This window comes from Excalfactoria chinensis, chromosome 5 (genome assembly GCF_039878825.1).
Source record: "Excalfactoria chinensis isolate bCotChi1 chromosome 5, bCotChi1.hap2, whole genome shotgun sequence".
In the NCBI taxonomy this organism is placed as follows: Eukaryota; Metazoa; Chordata; class Aves; order Galliformes; family Phasianidae; genus Excalfactoria; species Excalfactoria chinensis.
In genome coordinates this window covers 15938483-15957769 of record NC_092829.1, presented here as the reverse complement: position 1 = coordinate 15957769, position 19287 = coordinate 15938483, and the positions used below count along the sequence as shown (strand labels likewise).

The 19287-nt window shown below is 33.9% G+C and overlaps 1 protein-coding gene across 3 annotated transcripts in view; it reads right to left on the bottom strand.

The window, feature by feature from the left end:
• The window catches only part of EML5 (EMAP like 5), a 94540-nt gene that overhangs the window by 30844 nt on the left and 44409 nt on the right, over positions 1–19287 (bottom strand). For 2 of the 3 annotated variants that reach the window (XM_072339222.1, XM_072339223.1), the window contains exons 15-27: positions 18374–18479; positions 17028–17121; positions 14137–14237; positions 13364–13566; positions 12092–12203; positions 10493–10620; positions 9529–9670; positions 7842–7994; positions 6898–7029; positions 5872–5960; positions 4972–5148; positions 3803–4004; positions 2155–2281 (exon numbers count right to left, since the gene is read on the bottom strand). In XM_072339222.1, the coding sequence (XP_072195323.1) occupies positions 2155–2281; positions 3803–4004; positions 4972–5148; positions 5872–5960; positions 6898–7029; positions 7842–7994; positions 9529–9670; positions 10493–10620; positions 12092–12203; positions 13364–13566; positions 14137–14237; positions 17028–17121; positions 18374–18479 (1766 nt within the window). Of the gene's footprint in view, positions 1–132; positions 425–2154; positions 2282–3802; positions 4005–4971; positions 5149–5871; positions 5961–6897; positions 7030–7841; positions 7995–9528; positions 9671–10492; positions 10621–12091; positions 12204–13363; positions 13567–14136; positions 14238–17027; positions 17122–18373; positions 18480–19287 lie in introns of those variants that run through there. The other variant, XM_072339224.1, reaches the window with a different exon arrangement.

Genomic DNA, 19287 nt, shown 5'->3' with positions numbered 1-19287 from the left:
TCCCAGATGCTTTTTCTTTTGTAGCTCCAACACAGTGATGCAGACATGGTACAGACATTTTAGGTTTCTCTGTAACTTGCTCCCCGCACTGTTTATTCCATGTTGGGCCTCAACAATGACACTGTCACAAATACAAAATTTCATAATAAACTGGTACAGCTTTTAGCCACTGTAGAGTACTGAAGAAGAGAGGATGAGATTTGATCATCTCCTTCCATCTATTCCATTCAGTGCCCACTCTTATTTACTCAGACTGAGCAATTTCTTTGCCTCATAAGTCTCTCCTAACCAGTAACAAGCTATTCCATAGTAGAGTGTGAAAAAATTCACTTCTATTTCAAAGTATAGCTTTACTTCTTCAGCTGCATAAGTTTATAAAACGTCTTGCACTCTGTGCAATTGAACTTACCTCACTACCCCCTGCCTTCATAGGAAGCAAAACGGAAAGAATATAAAATAAAATAAAAATTAGTATCTATGAAAATAGACCTAAGAGAACATTTACTAATCTTATGTAATGTTATTAATTTCAATAATTCAGAAGCTAAAACGCACGTAGGAACCACATCAGGCTTTTACTCTTCACAGAAATGTCTTTTCCCCTCCAGTTGAAGTTTTAGGGCCTTAAACTTTTAAATAACAAAAGCAATTGAGTCCTTTCATTAGCTTTCATGCATTTCGAATCAGAACCTAGTAGACTTACTCAAAACTTAATTTTCTTTAGTAGTCTACATGAAAGCACAGCTCCATCAGTTTCAAGACACAATTGATGAATGAAAAAACAAGAGGTGTACAGCTTCATTTTTAACGTTATTAAGCTACAGCTTTCTATAGCAGAAGTAAATATAAATCCAAAATGTTTATACTGTGTGTATTATTTATTTTTGATTTCCACATCAAAATCATCCAATAAATCAACAGAAAGAAAACTTTTCATTTTAAATGAAAAACAGGGATCATGACTTTATATGTATGCATCCTTTTCCTATTTCAGAGACAAAACCTAAAAACAAAAGATGCCAAAACCCCCACAGACATCAGGTTGCATTTCTCAGTGAGGGCATCACATATCTGCCAGCTTCACGGAGGGAAGGGACAATGCATCATAACATATCACCTCACATTCTTGCAGGTTCCCCATGTGCTACTTCTCTATATCTTCCCTCCTAGTTAAATTGCTTTATGTTTTTACTCTTCTCTTTAATACTAGTGTTCCTCAGTTGCCTTATTTTACACTTTATGTTCTGGTCAAACTTTATTCTCCTCCCCAGCAGTTCCTCTCTCTTCTAAATCATACACTAATGAAACAGGTACAACTAACTAGTATGGTCTGTGGTGATAGAACAAGAAGAAATAGTTTCAAGCTCAAAGAGACTAGATTTAGGTAAGATATAAGGCAAGTCTTTTACAGTGAATGCAGTGAGGCACTGGAACAGGTTCCCTAGCGATGTGGTTGATGCCCCATCCATGGAGACTCTCAACATAATTCCAGATAAGGCCCTGGGCAATGCAACATAGCTGTGGTATCCCTGTTCAAAACAGGGGAGTTGGACTAGATGGCCTTCAGAGGTCCCTTCCAACTCTAAGGATTCTATGAATTCCAAATCACGCAAAGCAATCAGCTATATTTTCTAAGACTCATGAATAGAAACTGTAAAAACACAACAGACATAATTTTTCAAAGAAATGAAGAAATTACAGGGAGATACAAACATGATGTAATCAGAAAAATTAGTCAACTCCACTTGTTGGCAAAACCAAACAATTGAAAGTTGTCTTAAAATAAAACAATTGAACAGGTTCTTACCTACAGTGACATAACTAGCTATCACTTGCTAACAGTAAAAGTTTCAAAGGTAGAGTATTAACAAACAACAATTAACAACAAATGTTTTGATTCTATCTCAAGAAATTCCCCAAATATAGTTAAATACATATATCAATAGCACTCTTTTCTTCTCTCTGAAAAGAAGATACAGCCTAGTCCTTAGCCACTGTCAACTAACTGATAAACATTTTTTTTCCCCAATAAATTATTTCTATTCTTTTCATACATATCCCTTTTAGATGTATATATAATTCAACATGATTATATCTTACTATTAATTATCTTCCAGATTGCTTTCATGGCTAGAACTATAATTTAGCAATTACCTTTCATCTAAGGTTGGCTCCTTTTGTTGTAAATGAGGCTTAATTCCAAACATTGGTCTAATGTTTGTAGATAAGGCTTTGATGGTGTAATTAATTTCATTTTCCCTCGTCACATCACTGTCATAACCTAAAAAAAAAAAAAAATATCAAAGCGAACAGAATCAAAACAAACAAACAAAAAAAGATGCATAATTTGTGCATCTTTCAGTGAAGTAGTGTACAATTATAGCTTATTAAAAACAAATACAAAAAGGAAGGAAAGCAGCTGGGAATTGTGAATATTGTTAACGAAAACATTCTAAGAAATCAAATTCCCTGCAACATCCTTGGGGAACTATTAAGAAAGATTCAAGTGAATCTGACATTTGAAGCAATCCTATTTCTGTTTGCTTGCTTACTCAATGCAACTAAAGAGCTCCTGGCTACATGACACCTGCTATTAGTTCTGGAAGATTTAGCATCTGGTTGTTGTCAATTTCAGGATCTATCCACAAGGTTCTAACAACTGGATAGAATTGAAAGCTCCTCTCTGGGTTCCTACATAGTGCTTAGGGACAGCCAGGTGTATTAAGAATATATTTGCTATACTCAGTATAGTAAACATGGTCAAAGGTTTAGTGACTGGGTTGTTACTCTTCATTTCATTCAAAAATCTACTAATTGCAACATTCTGTGCATTTACTGTCTAACTGAAATTCCAAAATTAACAAGACACAATAAAGAGAAATTTTCATGGAAAATGTTGTCACAGTGTCTTTCTAAATAATGGACCTCCCTTTCTCTTATAAAATATTTGAAGACAAATCGCAAAAGGATTCTGTATAAAGCACTTGAGCACAGGTAAGCTTATTGGGCAAAGCTGTGTTGACTGTTCATAGGCAGAAGCCAAACAAAAACTTAAGATTGACATTTTTGCTTTGGAAAGATAAAGTTGACCAAGTCCCACATTTGTCCAAATATTTAAAACCTTCTTTTTGGTCATCTAGCAAATTTCAGTGAAGACTGCAGTTTACACACAAAATTATTTGATGATTAGCAAGACAAGTTTAAAAATGTTTAAGGAGTCTACAAAGAAGTAAAATTACACTTTGAAGAACAGAAGTGGCCCATGAACCCTTGGAGTTACACATGTAAAAGGAAAAATTAAGCACAGCAAAAATGACCAGTATGTTATCAGTGTATAATCTAATCTATCACAAAATCATAACAATATGTGAACATTAGTCTACCTCAGACTGTGATGTTTTTATACTATGGAAATAACTGCAATGGAAATATGGAAAAAGATCAATATAAGTGTTGTATGGATTTCAACAAAATTCCATCATAAATAATGCCCAAATCTAAACTGTTAGGAATTTATTTTTTAGTATAAATTTTTGGAAGTTATCTATAATTATCTATCTATAATATTTAATTTTATGGATATCAAGATCAATCTAACTCAAAGCAGCACATCAGATTTCTCTATTATCATCTTCTTTACAACAGTCTTTCCCTCAAAGAGAAGTTTTCTCAATGTTTTTGAAGCATCTTCACTATTATTACAACAATCACATGAAAAAGTTATTTCAAAATAAGTAGTTTTCCATTAAAAAAGTTTTTCTAAGACAGTATAATCCAGCCAGGTCTATGCATTATTACTGACCTCCATCTTCTTCAGAATCTAGGTCAGATTCCTCACTGTCACACTGCCGGCTATCCCGATGTCCTTCCATCTCATAAGTCCACAACATTAAAGATGTGTCTGCTCCTCCAACAGTGACCAACAAACTGTCATCATAGGTCCAACGAACATTTGTTACGTGGGTACTGTGAGCAACATACCTCTTAAATTTTCCAAATTTTCCCTAAGGGGGAAAAAAAAGGATAGACAAAAAATTAGCCTGTCTGCTTGATCAAACCAAAACAAACTGCCAGTGCAGCTTTGTCCTATATCGCGTACTTAACTTCTTCACTTCATGTTTTATCCATTTTGCATTTGTATTATATGATTTGCCAAGTTCCTTTTCTTCTAGAAACGTTATGAAATGCAACCATATTTCCATGCTAAGCATCTAAGAATTTGCTATTCAGAGATTCCAGCAATAAGTGCTGTACTGTGCTCTGTAAGAGGGAAGATAACCTAGCAGACCAAGAATCAAATGCATATAGAATATTTTGGGTCAACGCTTGTGCATTTGGTAAAATATTTAAAATTGAAGAAATATTTACTGACAAACTAACAAATATATAGGAAAACTGAAAAAGTTCATATAAAGCAATGTAAATATCCTTCTAGAATGACTTTGCTATGTTAACATTATTAAATAATGTTAATGATCCTCATTTTAGGGAAGACTGAGATGGGACAGAATGGGTATCTATAAAATCAGGAATGATATGAAAATAAGTGACGATGCATTGTTTATTGTCTTAAAAAGACCTTAAGGGGCAAAAAATAAACCGATAAAACCATACTGTGGATACTAAGGCCAAATATTTTACTAGAAAGTGACTGGCCAATAAACTGCTAGAATTTGAGGCAGTACTTCTACAAATCTGTCATGTTTTTATATTTTTGTCTGCACAGCTGCCACTGTCAATGATTAGACACAGTGAGATGGCTCTTTAGTCTGATCTGGAATAGTCATTCTCAGTAACTGACAGATTAATACATTGCAAACTTGCAACATTCAGTAACTTCCCTCAATTGCAAGGACAACATTCTAAAAGCATTATTTTATTTCCAAAGATCAATATTTGCATTTTTACAAATAATTTTATAAGGTAGTTCAATCGACCAAACTTCTACATGCACAGCTGAAAACTACTTACTTTAGCAGGGTAACGAAACAGTTTCACAAATCCAAAATCATCTCCTGTGGCTAATACTTTACTATCACTAGTGAGGCACGAAGCAGTTACATCTGTGACTTCACCAATTATTGGCCAGATTCCTTCACAGCAAGAGCCCAAAACACTTGTCCATGATGCCCAGCCAATCTTTTCTACCTATAAAAACAACCTGTTTGAGACAGAGCATGCTTCTTCCTAAGCAGTCTTCTTCCATATCTGATTTCATTAATAAGTCCTTGCCATCTAAAAGATAATATTTTAATATTAACCACTAGTATTATTCAAAATTTCATTTAAGAGCCTTAACTTTAGTAACATCCACAAACTTTGTGGATGTGCTATTTAAAAGAATTACCTTGTCACTTTAGCCTAGAAAGAGCAAATGACATTTTTCAGTGCTGCTTTTCAACCTCACACAAATGATTACTCTGAAAATTATACTTTTTCACTCTCTGTGCTCTAATAACGTTCCATATCTGAGAAAATGAAATATTACACCTATAACATAATAAACATGACTATGCATATCATGTATACTACATATATATCCCTTATATAAAGAAGGATAAGAGGTCTTTCAAAACAAGTTTAAAGGCATTCTGCAGTAGGTTTTCAAAGGCCTTTAGGTACTAATTAGAGGTTTATCAGATTTTCACAAGCACACAACTCAGTCCGGTTTCCATTTATTAACAGAAGAAATAAATACAACAGTCCCTACATAATTTATTATCCCAATTATATTATTTAATTGAACAATTTGCAAAAATAGCATGAAGGACGGACGAGTTGTGCTTTTATACAACATTTTCTATGTGGGACAGCCTGTTGCATCTTACTTCTGATTTGCAAACAAAGTAAGAAAGTATTTTGTTTCCTCACCTCCAAAGTAGGAATTGTCTGTTTTTTCCCACGAGGAGCTTCAAAAAACAACTGCTCTTTAGCACCAGTGTTGACTTGCAAGAGCTTCCCTATAAAAATATTACATAATGTATCTTAACATTAATCAGAATATTCAATTAAAATAGATACATACTCAAAATTGTTTCCATTTACAATTTGCATACATAACTAATAGAACTGATGTGTGACCTTCTGTATCACTCTACCCATTATACTCACACTCTCTATAAATTGCAGTAACACATCACTTTACTCTCCTTATGGTTGTCCCATAACACAGCAGACAAAATGTACCGGGTATGATTCAGAATTAATTAGTGGCAACTGCCTATTATACACATGTTCCTGGGCTTGAGAAATACACATGCTGCCTGATTGCAAACAGCCAACTTCTGTTGGCCTCTATACTTCTTTTCAGACAAAGTTCTAATTAATCTTCCTGTTTCCTTCTGTTCTTAAATTTCTCAAAGGAAGCCAATACCCACCATTTTTTTCAAATTAATTTCAAATGGGACATTAGGAAACGTGATTTTGTGGAGCAACAGGAACTGAGTGATTACATGATAGCACTGCTAAGCTTTGGAACTTAAAATACTTAAAATGATAATGAATTGAGATCCAGGAACCATGTACTAAGATCCAAGAATAAGGCACTGTTATTTTTAACAGTATTCAAGAATACATATTCCTAAGCTAAAGATACAACTACATCTTGCAGTGCATTATTTAAGAAGCAAAAGTCAAAAGATAAGTATAGAAGATGTAAAAATATATATATAGTAATTTATAAGGGCAGTCTGTATTACTTCAGTTGCACAACTTCTAAAAAGTAGGAGTAAAAAATCATGTTTTTATATTTATTCATATGCTGTGAGCATCTTCAGGAACCAAAACAGCTCTGTTAGCAACATCAAAAATTCATGTTGTCAATGGAAGTTACTGATTTAGTCTGTAACGTAGTCAATCTTCCAGGGCATTTTTACAACTCAGATGATTATAACTTACCTCTTATGTCCCAGTCCAAGTGTGTTATATAACTGGAGGCCCCCTTGCAGATTCCTACTCGTTTACTGCTCATTACATTATAAATATCAACAAAATTGTCACAAGATGCCACAGCTAAGTACTTTCCAGCTCCTGAAACACAACAGTAGAAACACGACACATTTTTAAAATCTTTAATGGTCTGTACATTAAAAACAAGAACTTCCAGGAATTAGCTATATTTGTGTCAGATTTCTTTGACATGCCTGCTAATTCATACACAGATTCTGAGAAACTAATACTGATATTAAATAGCCCGCGTTTCACTAGGAAATATATAACCACTGCTGTCATATGCTTAGCAATAATCTATGAGATGAAATTTTAAACTGGCAAGATTAAAGTGGCAAGATTTATGTAACCAGAAGGCAATTTTCTGTGAGATCTTCTATCAGTTATTTACGTCAAATTTTGCCTACAGAGGAGTATTTTCACTGAAACAATATTAGTAATTTAGGCCATAAATTTCAGTGTTTAAGATTTGCATTGTTTGAAACCACTGGCTTCACTGGGATTGTTAAGCTGGGAGGATGGGAAGAGGAGAAAAAAGGAACCAAGCTACAAGCATTCTGTTTAGCCAAAAATAACATTAAGTGTAGAGCTAAACTTAGCTCAAAGTGTAACCCATTTATTTGGTCCCTAGGAGGTCTGCTTGATGTTCATGATTTGAAAATCTTACTGTTGCATTTAGGAGGTTGCTCTGAGCAAACCTACTCCAAGAATATCACCCTTGAATGAGAAACATTGGACTTTACAACCAATACTTTTCATAATGTTAATATCAGCCTTGCTGACTTCTACATTGCACATGTTAAAGAGAACTACAAAACTACATTTATCTTTTCAGGATTATAAAGCTTGTTTGAAGAATTTCTATGTAAAAATCTTCACTTAAGATCACTTACCTGGAGAAAATCGTATCTCTGAAATAACATCTTTCCTGTGCTGGAAGGAGACTAGATCCTCCAGGGTATCTGCATTAACTATCAAAAAACTTCCATCATTTAGACCAACTGCTAATGCTTTCCCATCAGGAGAAAAACAGCAACATCTGCCTCCTATGATGAATAAATAAATGCCATTCAGATATGGTTACAGCAGATAATCCCTCCTTTTTTTCCCCCCAGCCCTTTTTTAATAGTAAAGAAAAGCTGCTTTTTTAGTATATAGTTTAATGATGTATTATAGATGCTGCCAAGATCATTTCCAAGCTCTATGTCTGTGATAGTATGCAGATGCCATTGGTAAATTATAAGTACTCAACTCCAGAATCTCAGATTAGATTTGCATATTGATAAACATTTAATCTAAATTAACAATAAAATTTAGCCACTGTTGTCTATATACATCTTATTTTGCTCTCCTTCACATTATCTAATGTTTGTCACCTTTTGCTTTAGAAAGTAGAACCTAGGCAGCAAAGATCTTCCATATTCACAGAATCCAGTTGTTTGCTTTCATGGTCACTTTGTCATATAATCCTTTCACTAAGCATGTCAATCTTCACTTGGTCAGCTTATACACATTAGTTTCCATGGCAGAATTTTCCATTAGCATAAATACTTTTTGCCTTTTACTTTCCCACTAAGAAAACTGCTGTCAGCAATCCTTTATCCAGCTAAGCTGACACCATCAGACAAAGCTTTTCATTCACTACTCTGTGGCTCCTCTTTGTCTAGGCTCAACTTTCAATGTAGATGAACACAGATGAGGGTGCACCAAAAATACTGATTACTCTCATGTAAATTACATGAACACTTCATTATCTCCTATGCAAAACCTTACTATTACGTGTAGTTGTCACCCTATGATCAGTTCCAATACTGTTAATCTCCTACTCCCCAATTTCCCTTCAGCTCAACAGACATTTTTCTTACAGTCATATTGCCTTTTTCACTCCTGCTAGTGCCAGCACTTGGCTTTTCTTCCAATTAGTTAGTTCCTATCAATCCAGATCATTTTCATCTAAGCTTCCTATAAAGTGTGGATCAAAATTCTTTGCTGAACTCCAAACAGATGAAGCCTATCACATCCCTTTGTCTAGCAACTTATATGTCTTATTTAAAGCTGGTTAAGGCAAGCACAGTCTAATCCTAAAAACAGTCTCTTTATATGGTATCATTTACAGAGCATTCTTCATTTGTCAAAACCAGAGATTTATTACATAGTAAATGATTAGTATTTATTTTTCTTCCTTGCGGATTCTTCTAATATTCTCAAATAACAATAACAAAAAAAAGAACAGGAATTCACTATTCTGAGTTTCCTTCAGAATTTTTCTAGAGTTGAATTCCTTGACTGTTCCGATATGCTACCATTACTGTCTTCAATATGGCAGATTCATGTCACTGGATCAACTTTTATTGTTAATTTATTGATTAAAGATTATTTACAGCTGTAGTGGATTAAGAACAGTATTACAGAGAAATCTCTAGTACAGATTTCTTAGGAAAGCAATACATAACTCATGAACACAGCAGCAAAAAAATAATTACAGGAAAGAATTAAGCTGATCCCATTTCTGGAAGAATCATCATGTAAGAAAGTATGAACTGAATTTAGTTACATCTTTTTTCATACTAAGTATCTTACCCTTCTTCAATTTGCGAACAGCTAACATACAATGGCTAGGAGATAAATCCCATATTCTTAAGGTTTTGTCATCACTTACAGTGGCACAAATGGGTAAATGAGGATGAGTAGCTAGACCCCAAACTTCCCCCTCCATGTGACCCTGAAAAAAAACCAAAGAATCAGATGATTCTACATACAAAACTGAAATAAAAAATAAAAACATAAAAGGAGTTAAGAAAATTACAAGACAAAACCATCAGGTGAGAACAGACGTATATTTATAAGACAATAAAGAATTATCTAAACAGAAATAGTATACCTGAAAAAAGTGCTACCCTTCTACTTACAGTAGAAGTGCATATTATAGTAATTTCTACCCGTGAAAAATTTTCCCAGATGAATAATCTCCACATAGTCCTATATCTTTCTTCTACCTCTATTTCTAATGCATTCTTCAAAAACTCCAGTTATTTACATATTGAATTGGCCATTCATAAAACTTGAATTAAAGAGGCATAGACTTGTATTTACGTGTATTATTTACGTTAACATTGTAAAAAAAACATGTTTTGTAGACAAGGTAAGAAGTGCCCTCTGTATGGTATGGCAAAGAGAAAACTGAAATGTTTTTTGCATAATTATGACAAGAAACTTAAAACCAAAAAAGATATTTTTAAAAAATAATATCATTAACTAATAGTCAGAACAGATTAGTAAGAAATCTGGTGGAGAATCCATTGCTTGGTTTTATCTTATTTTTAAACAGTAATACAATTTTAGTCTGATAGAATGAACTCAATAAACAAATTTCTACATGCAATTCTGTGAACTTCTTCGCTTATCTGAGAATCATGCTAGTTTATCTGAACCTTAAAAATGCGTGAAACAATAATAACTTGCTAACTTCACTGGTAATTAAAATGCTTGTTATTTCATAACAGTCTTTACCTGAAAAATGAAATAGTAGCTGATATCTACATACCTGAACCAAAAGAGTTACTGGTCCGCTTTTATCTACCTCCAATATTTCACCATTCTTTGTGCCCACTAAAATATGACCATGTCCTAAGGAAATGGCACGAATAGAAGGATTATCTTCTAAGAGGAGTCCTAGAACATTAAAAACAATACAAGACACAAGATTCTTAGTTATGCCTTAAGGAAGATTTTTAATAAGTACACATTACGTTCCCACTGCAGAAAAAGATATTCAGTAGGAAGCAAAAGCATATTTATGCACATCAGAACTCACATGTTTGGATTCATTTGGGAGACTTTAGCAATTGTCCAGTGGAAGGAAGAAAATACACTAGTTGCTCTTGCAAACTTCTGTTTGGGGACTTTATTTTTTCCCATAACAAAGCAACTATATAAAGCAACTGCCACTATGCTTTCTTCTAAATAGAACATCTGTGCAGTTTAATCAGCCTGACTCATTAGTAATCTTTGTGAAAAATACCTGTGAAATAAACATCAGCTATATCACTATCTTAACAGGTTTTATAATACATTATGATTTTACTGAATTGATAGGAAAATTAAATAAGCTGTAACTGAATGTTTTATTTAATGAGTGTTCCCATTCTTGATTTCTGAATCATATCATTTAAAAAATATTAAATTTAAATTTAATTTAATCATTTACTTGTTTACAAAATTTAAATCATATACACTAAAACACAGAAAAAAATAAATTTAGAAGATCAAGGGCATGAGACACACATATACTCTCCAGAGCATGAAACAGGGAAAGCCATAAATCAACACTAAGAGTGATAATAAATTAAAGGAATAGGAATTAAGTAATAATAATAATTTCAAAACACATTTGTATTTACAGAAAGTCATGAAATGTACGAATACATTACAAATCTAAACACAACTCTAAATTCCATTTCCTTTGCAGACTCCTTCTCCAAAAGTGACAAACAACAACAAAGAAATCAGACAAAATTACTTCATGATTAGAAACAGAAAAGATGTTTTGTTTGTCACTTTTTTTAAAAAACAAACAAACGAAAAAAAAAACCAAAAACACCTGGGAAGTAAGAGACTCCAGGTTAAATCAATTAAGTCAAGCAGATAATACAGAAAATAGGACATGAATAAACAGCCTCAGCACACAAGAAAAAGGTCCCAGGTTGCACCCGGAGAGGTTTAGATTAGTTATCAGGAATAACTTCTTCACTTAAATTGAACAGCTGGCTGCCCTGGGAAACAGTGGGATCACTACCTCTGGAGAAACATGCGGATGTGGTGCTTAGGGTTTAGAGGAGGACTTAGTGTTGACGGTTGGATCTGACGATCTCTTGGTCTTTTCCAACCTAAATGATTCTGTAATTCTCCATAAATATTAAGTTCTGCTCTCAATAAATGTGTAATTAGACACGATAACGTACCACCCCCTTCCAACAGAAATATGACTTTAGAATCAGTAAAGACTCAAGCATTAGTATTTCCTATGTCAAATGTGGATCTTCCCTGGCTGGAAAAAGCAATTTCACTGAACAAGTTTTCTATTAAGTAGAAATCAGAACCAGAGGTAGAATCAGAAATAATAGGATAAAGTCTGATGTGTTACCTTTTGACCCAGGGGCCAAAGCAGCCCTTTTGATGGCATAGGTTTTGAGACAGCGTTCAAATGTATCATCCCATAGAGCTACTACCCCATCCTTTCCTCCAGTGACAAATCCCTGGCAAACAAAAAAATAAAATAAAAAACCACAAGATAGAATCGTTCATTAATATTTCATTGATTTCTACCAATACTGAAAATTGATTACATTGAAAATTACTGTAACTGCACATGCGCAGAACTACACATTTTAAAGACAAAATAAATCAGGAGCAACAGAATGATTTTTTTAATCTCCCGATCAAATCATTACAATTCTACGTGGCCCAGGTACACAGACTGGATTTACAAACTCTATCCAATAAGCTTCTACTTTACTAAAAAGTGATGTAACTGTCAGATGTACAAAAGTATTTTTCTTGATACTTAGCCTAAGCACTCATTTTGCATTTCAGCTGTTTACTCCAAGTCACACTTCATATCAGTGCTCATATCATCCAATATATGTATATTTGTGTTATTACAACTTAAAAATTATCATCAACAATCCTTGCTTTGTCTGAAGTTTCTATAATGAAACTCAGATATTAGAAGGTGGAGTAATGATTTATAATGGAATAAAATCAAACTTTAAGTTATACAGGTAATCTAACTGGTTATTTACACTTCGGCACATGTTTAAAGGCTTTTCAAAAGAAGTTGAGACCCAGGAGTAACCTACAGATTAAAAGCTTCCAGAAATAAACTGTAATTTCAACACAGAATGTGAGGGCACAATCTCAGTTAAAACTGAATACAATTCTCAGAGTGGTGCCTAATCACCTTGCACTTAGCGTTCCAAACATATTTAATATCACAACCTCAAGACAATGCTTAGTTTGGAAATAATAAAAAGTTTTTAAAAGTTATAAATAAATAAATAAATAAATCTTTCATACATAGGTATTAGCAGTATGTGTGAAGCACCTCGTTAAAAAAAAAGAAGAAAATGGAGTCCTTTTCCTCATTCCAATCTGGTTGCATTTATGCCTTATGCCAGTACATACAAATAAGTTAAAAATAAACCTCGTTGTGGACACAAATATGGCAGGGCAATACAGTCTAACAGAATAATCCTCTTTTCATTCCAATAGTGACCTTGAGAAATCTCAAAGAAAGCATCCATTATCTTTTACATTATTTGTTTACTGCCATCCTCAGAGCATCATGAATAAATGAGGGTTTCTTTCTTCGGTTGTTTAAATTAGTGTTTATGTAGAATTACAGCTTTTAACTTACTTTTTCTAGTGCATGCATGCTGAACACAGGACCATCATGTGCTTTGACAGTTTTTATGAGAAACACATCTCTCCAGATACAAACATCCCCTGTGGAAGTTCCAGAGAATGCCATCTCTTCAGTCCAGCCATATACTGCACACATCATTGTATCGGCTCTTCCCATTGCACCTATGCAGCCCTTTCTCCCAATTAGTCCTCCCCCTGGTTTAAAACAAAAACAGCTCATAATAACAAAATTAATACCTATTATAGTTCATAGAAATTCCATTCTCACAGTTCCAGGGTTTGAGGAAGGGTCTCAGATTCTTTGCCATCACTTGACACTGAGGAAATTTAATCCAAAGCATATGGTTTGGTGTCACTTCTCACATTAATTGAAGCTGTTCTGATGCAGACTTCAGAGACTTCACATTCGTCAAGGTGATGATACTATACTCACATTAACACTGTTAAGCGTGTTTCAAAGTATCTGCCCTGTCAGTGTTTACACAGGATTATAGCATTAGTGAAACTTGATTCCTGATGACTGAACAATGCCAGAAAATTTAATCAATTTTTTTTTCTTTCTTTCCTTCTTTCTTTTTTTTTTTTTTTTTTTTTTTTTAACTCAAAAGCATATTTTCTGTTTTTATTATCTTAGTTAATATAGCAAGCACAGCTGTTAAAACAGTAATTTACACAAGCTTCACCTTTAGGACAATCTTGCAGCATGAACTGAGAAAGTTAATACTTTAAATAACAGAAAATGCTGTAATTCCAAAGTTACCTTACCTGCTCTACGCCAGAATTTCAGGTGTTTAATTCCAACTGTTATCAATTTTTCAGGCATATAAGGATTAATCTTAACAACAAAAATCTTATCTTTGCTTCCCCTGAAATACAAAGCAAAATATTTTCCTGTTTTAAATAAAATAAATAAGAACCTATGTCATTTAACATCTCTGTAGGTGACATGGACAGTGGGACTGAGTGCACACTCAGCAAGTTTGCAGATGACACCAAGCTGAGTGGTACAACTGACACACTTGAGGGAAACGATGTTATCCAGAGTGACCTGGACAGGCTTGAGTGGCGGGCCATGCCAACCTGATGAAGTTCAATAATGCCAAGTCCTGCAACCGGGTCAGGGCAATCTCAAGCAGATACAGGTTGAACAGAGAATGGCTTGAGTGTAGCCCTGAGGAGAAGGATTTGGGAGTGTCGATAAAAGATTCAACACTAGCCAGCAATGTGCACTTGCAGACCAGAAAGACAACTGCATCCTGGGTTGCATCAAAAGAAGTGTGACCCGCAGGTGTAGGGAGGTGATTCTGCCTCTCTTGTCTGCTCTCGTGAGACCCCGCCTTGGAATACTACATTCAATTACAAAGCCTCCAACATGGATTTGCTGGAGCAGATCCAGAGCAGGGTCACAAAGATGATCAGAGCGCTAGAGCAATTCCACTATGAGGACAGACTGAGAGAGCTGGGGGTCTTCAGCCTGGAGAAAAGGAAGTTCTGAGGAGACCTTATAGTGGCCTTCCAGTACCTGAATGGGGCCTACAGCAAGTCTGAGGAGGGACATATATAAGGGCACGTAGCAGCAGCACAAAGAGAAATAGTTTTAAACTGGATGAGGGTAGATTTAGACTAGATATCAGGAAGAAATTCTTTACTTTGAGGGTGCTGAGACACTGGAACAGGTTGCCCAGTGGGGCTGTGAATGCGTCCTTCCTGGAAGCATTCAAGGCCAGGCTGGATGGGACTTTAAGCAACCTAGTCTGAAGAGAAGTGTCCCTGCCTAGAGCTGGATGGGGGGAGGGGGGTGCATTGGAAATAGATGATCTTAAGGGTCCCTTCCAACTCAAGCCATTCTTTGATTCTACAAAAATTGTAGTGATACATTTTTTTTAATAGTTTTTTTTTTTGTGTGTATACTTTCCTTATCCTGACAACATTTACTTTCTAATATTTTATATATATATATTTTATATATATTTTATTTTATTTATATTTTTTATTTATATTATATTTTATTATTTTATTTATATTTTATATATTATATATATATATATATATAATATATATATATATATATTTTAAAATGGAAGAAAGCCAAAGAATGAATCTACCAAATCTTGTTCCATTTCTCACTAGCCTTCCATTTCCAAAAGTGAGAAATTCACTTCAAATATCCACTAGGTGGCCTTTTAGTTACAAAAATATCTATTTGAAATCCATGCATTTACATTGTGTTTAAACCTCTGACAGCTCACCATAAAATTATAAGTCATCCAGTTCTAGGTATTATTTAAATCACTCTTTCATTGTGAAAATAAACTACCATTTAATTATAAACAGTAATTACCTTTTAATTGTTTTCTTTATTTTTCTAGTTAGAATCAAAATTATGCTGCTGTATCAATTTTCAGTGGAATTATCAGCTGTTTGTAGAAGCAGTGAAATTTGCTGTGTGTTTTGGATATCTCACCGTGCTCCTAGATACGTACGGCCAATGCCTTGATTCAGTCTTGAGTTTAAAAAACAGTAGTCAATACATTTACTACTTATGCAAGGAAGTAAATGATTACTGTTAGTTTTATTTATTCAAAATGCTGAAGAGCTACAAGTTATCGGTCCCTGGACAAGAACAGCAAAACTCTGACCTTCAGAGATTTTCAGAACACTGAACAAATTAATAGCAAAGACCATTAACGGGGTCCTTTTTAAACTCATACTGTGATCTGTAAAGTACAGCTGATGCTCTCAAATATTCTATTCTAGATGAAAAACAACTCAGAGTCTAAACTGATAAAGTTTCATCTATAAAAAAGCAGTTTGTAGGTTCAAGGAGTAGGGGGATTAAAATAAACAAGCTAAGTACAGAGTCCAAAAGGTTTAAGCGTCGTGAGAAAGGCAAGTAAGTGAGGTCTGACATCTGAATGTGACATTTCTTTATCTGCCAAGGTCAGTGACTCAAAGACCAGTAACTGTATGAAGCATATATATATATATATGTGTGTGTGTGTGTGTGTGTATATGTGTGTGTGTGTATATACATATGTATATATACAACTGTATATATATATATATATGTATATTACAACTGTATGCTTGTAAACAGTTGCTTACAAGGTTCAAAGGTTCAAAGAGGGGAGAAAGTTCGGGGAAAAAAAACAGCAAAGAAATACAAGTTAGATCAGTGTTGGTACTGAGTAAAGAATGAGGGATGCGTACATCTGTGTTTCAGAAATACTTAAGAGAACCATAAAACTAGGATCCTTAGGGAGAAAAAACAAGACAGGTTTACAAATTTGTATTAGATACTTTAGATGTACAGAACCTTTGACAAATTTTTAGCACAAAAGGTTACAGGAGTGATAAAACGAAGTGCATAGTCTGAGTTTTAGAGAATTATTTCAGAACACATAACAGAAATGTAAACAAATTTAGTTTTGTCTTAATTCTTCAGCACTTGAGCTTCCATTGCAGTAATTCTTGTAGAATTCATGAGGGATTCAATTTTTATTCAAAAGGATAGGTGTGTTAAATGCTATAACTTCTATCTATAACTTAAGTGTTAGAAACTCGTAATTTATTAGAGAACTATTAATCTTTAATATACTCACTGTCTCCCAAGACTAACTCTATGCAAAAGTTTTAAAACAAAGCTAAATTTCTACCTTACTGCTGAAAGCTTTTCTCCTTTCTTCCAGTCCCAGAGTACAATAGTATGATTGTCATCTATTCCAACTGAAGCCAGTCTTTTTCCATCCGCTAGAAAAATAAATTTACAATTGAGAGAGTAGATAGATAGATAATTTCATGCTGCAATAATAAGAAATTATATGAAAGAACATTTGTTAATTTAGAAATATCATAAGGAAGATAAAGAAACAGGTGAGCAATCAAATCACATGGTGTGCTTAGATGCACATTTGTCATCTTCTTTTAAACCTGAGTGGTCAGCTGGATAGAATTTCAGGCTAGGTTAAGAATTCCACATTAATTTAACAATTAAGAACTGTAAATGTAGCAAAACATCACAACTTTTACAGTTAAATATATTACAACCATCGCTCTCTGATTTTTAAATTATCCGCTACCCTTAGATACCCTGTGTTTGTGCCATACCTTTGCTCACCCAGTTGCTGGCACAGCTGCCAAAACTCTTCATCACAGGTTGCACTGAGTGAGTACTTTCTACTCACTCTGAAAATCCCAGCTCATTTCTGTACAGCAAAGCACTGAAGCAACACTAGGAAGCTCATGAAATATTCCTATACTTGGTAATGGTGTCAAATCTTTCAGTAGCTCTGATATTTATCCCATGTTAACCTCCAAGAAAAAAGTTTTATGCTTATTCAAGATGAATATCTTTTTGACGTGTACCCATCTTTGAAATTGCTAAGCATCCATGACATAATTTGTGAAATGAGACTCAAATCTTAACAATAGAGAGCCTAAGAAAGCTAAGAATTGAAGATCCCACACAACTCATCTTTCAGAAGGCTTAACTGGTGCTTCTCCTACTTTCATGTCAAATGAAGAAGCTGATTTGCCACCCATAAGAACTCCATAACGCAACTTCCTGAAGATATCACTGCAGTACCCAACTGGCTTCCACAATTAAAAATATATATACACATACATATTTAAGAGCACAATGTTACTATTTAGATATACTTAAGAAAAAAAAAAACAGTTTACAGTTGTAACACAGGCACAACACTTAAGATCTGTGAGCGTGTGACATACAACAAACTATAGAGCAATCAGTTCTATTGCTAAATGGCACAGAATTCATTCTTGGACTTCCTGACTTAAAAGACTCCACTGGAATTCTTTTTAATAAATGGTCACTCTAAAATAGCCTCACTCATTTGATATCGGAGAATATTTTTAATACAAAACCTTCAGTACAAAGGAATTTCTCTCATTAGAACTGATTAGTTCACTCTTTTGTACAGTAATGGATATAAATAAGTGATGTACAGAAAATGCAAATAAATAAACAAATACTTATTACCTGAAAAATCAACAGCGCAAACACCATACTGGTGATAGCCCTTTAGTACTGAGAGTGGTTTTATTGTTTCAGTATCCCAAATGTGTATAGAGGAATCTCGACCCACCTGAAAGTACACATATTTTAAAACTTTATTTTATTTTTTCCATTATTATTATTATTTTATTATTATTTTTTTATGCCAGTTATTCAAAAGTTGTTCAAAATCTTAATGTTGGCAAATATTTCAAACACTATGAGGAATATGTCAGTAACAAAACTTTTTTTGTACTAATTTACTAACTTACTTCAGCATCACAACTACCATTTCCACAAGCTGGCTCTCTTTCCTTAAGATAATAAGGGCGTCATAAGCAAAACTTTAAGTTCTCCACTTCAATAATAATTATTTTATGGTAGTTATTATTATCATAGCAATACTACAAATCAAACCTTCAAGTACTGGTGTACAAACTTCTATGGAAGTTTTTGGGTTTTTTTTGTTTTTTTTTTTTTAGAAAACAAGTGAAAACATTAACTTAAAAGTGTCACCTGGAAGAAATATAAAATGAAGTGTCATAAATATTGGACTGCATATATAGAGAACAGCTTGATTAAAGGAGATAAACAAAACCATAATACATGAAATGGACAGAACAGAATGCAGTAACAACTGTTTCACATTGTTAATTTCACAACTAAGATACTGAAAAAACAAGCAATAGTAATTAAACATTTACTCCAGTCATTTTTATGCAGAAGAAACATAAAATAATACTGAAGATAAAAGTCAAGAGTCCAGGTGGAATTCATATAAACAACTGGGAAAAAAAAAAATACCAAAAAAACCTCCTAGGTTGCAGTTTTTAGCATTATTCCATCTGCAACAGAAGTGCATTCCATCACTAGAACAAATGTAGGTTGAAACTCCTTTT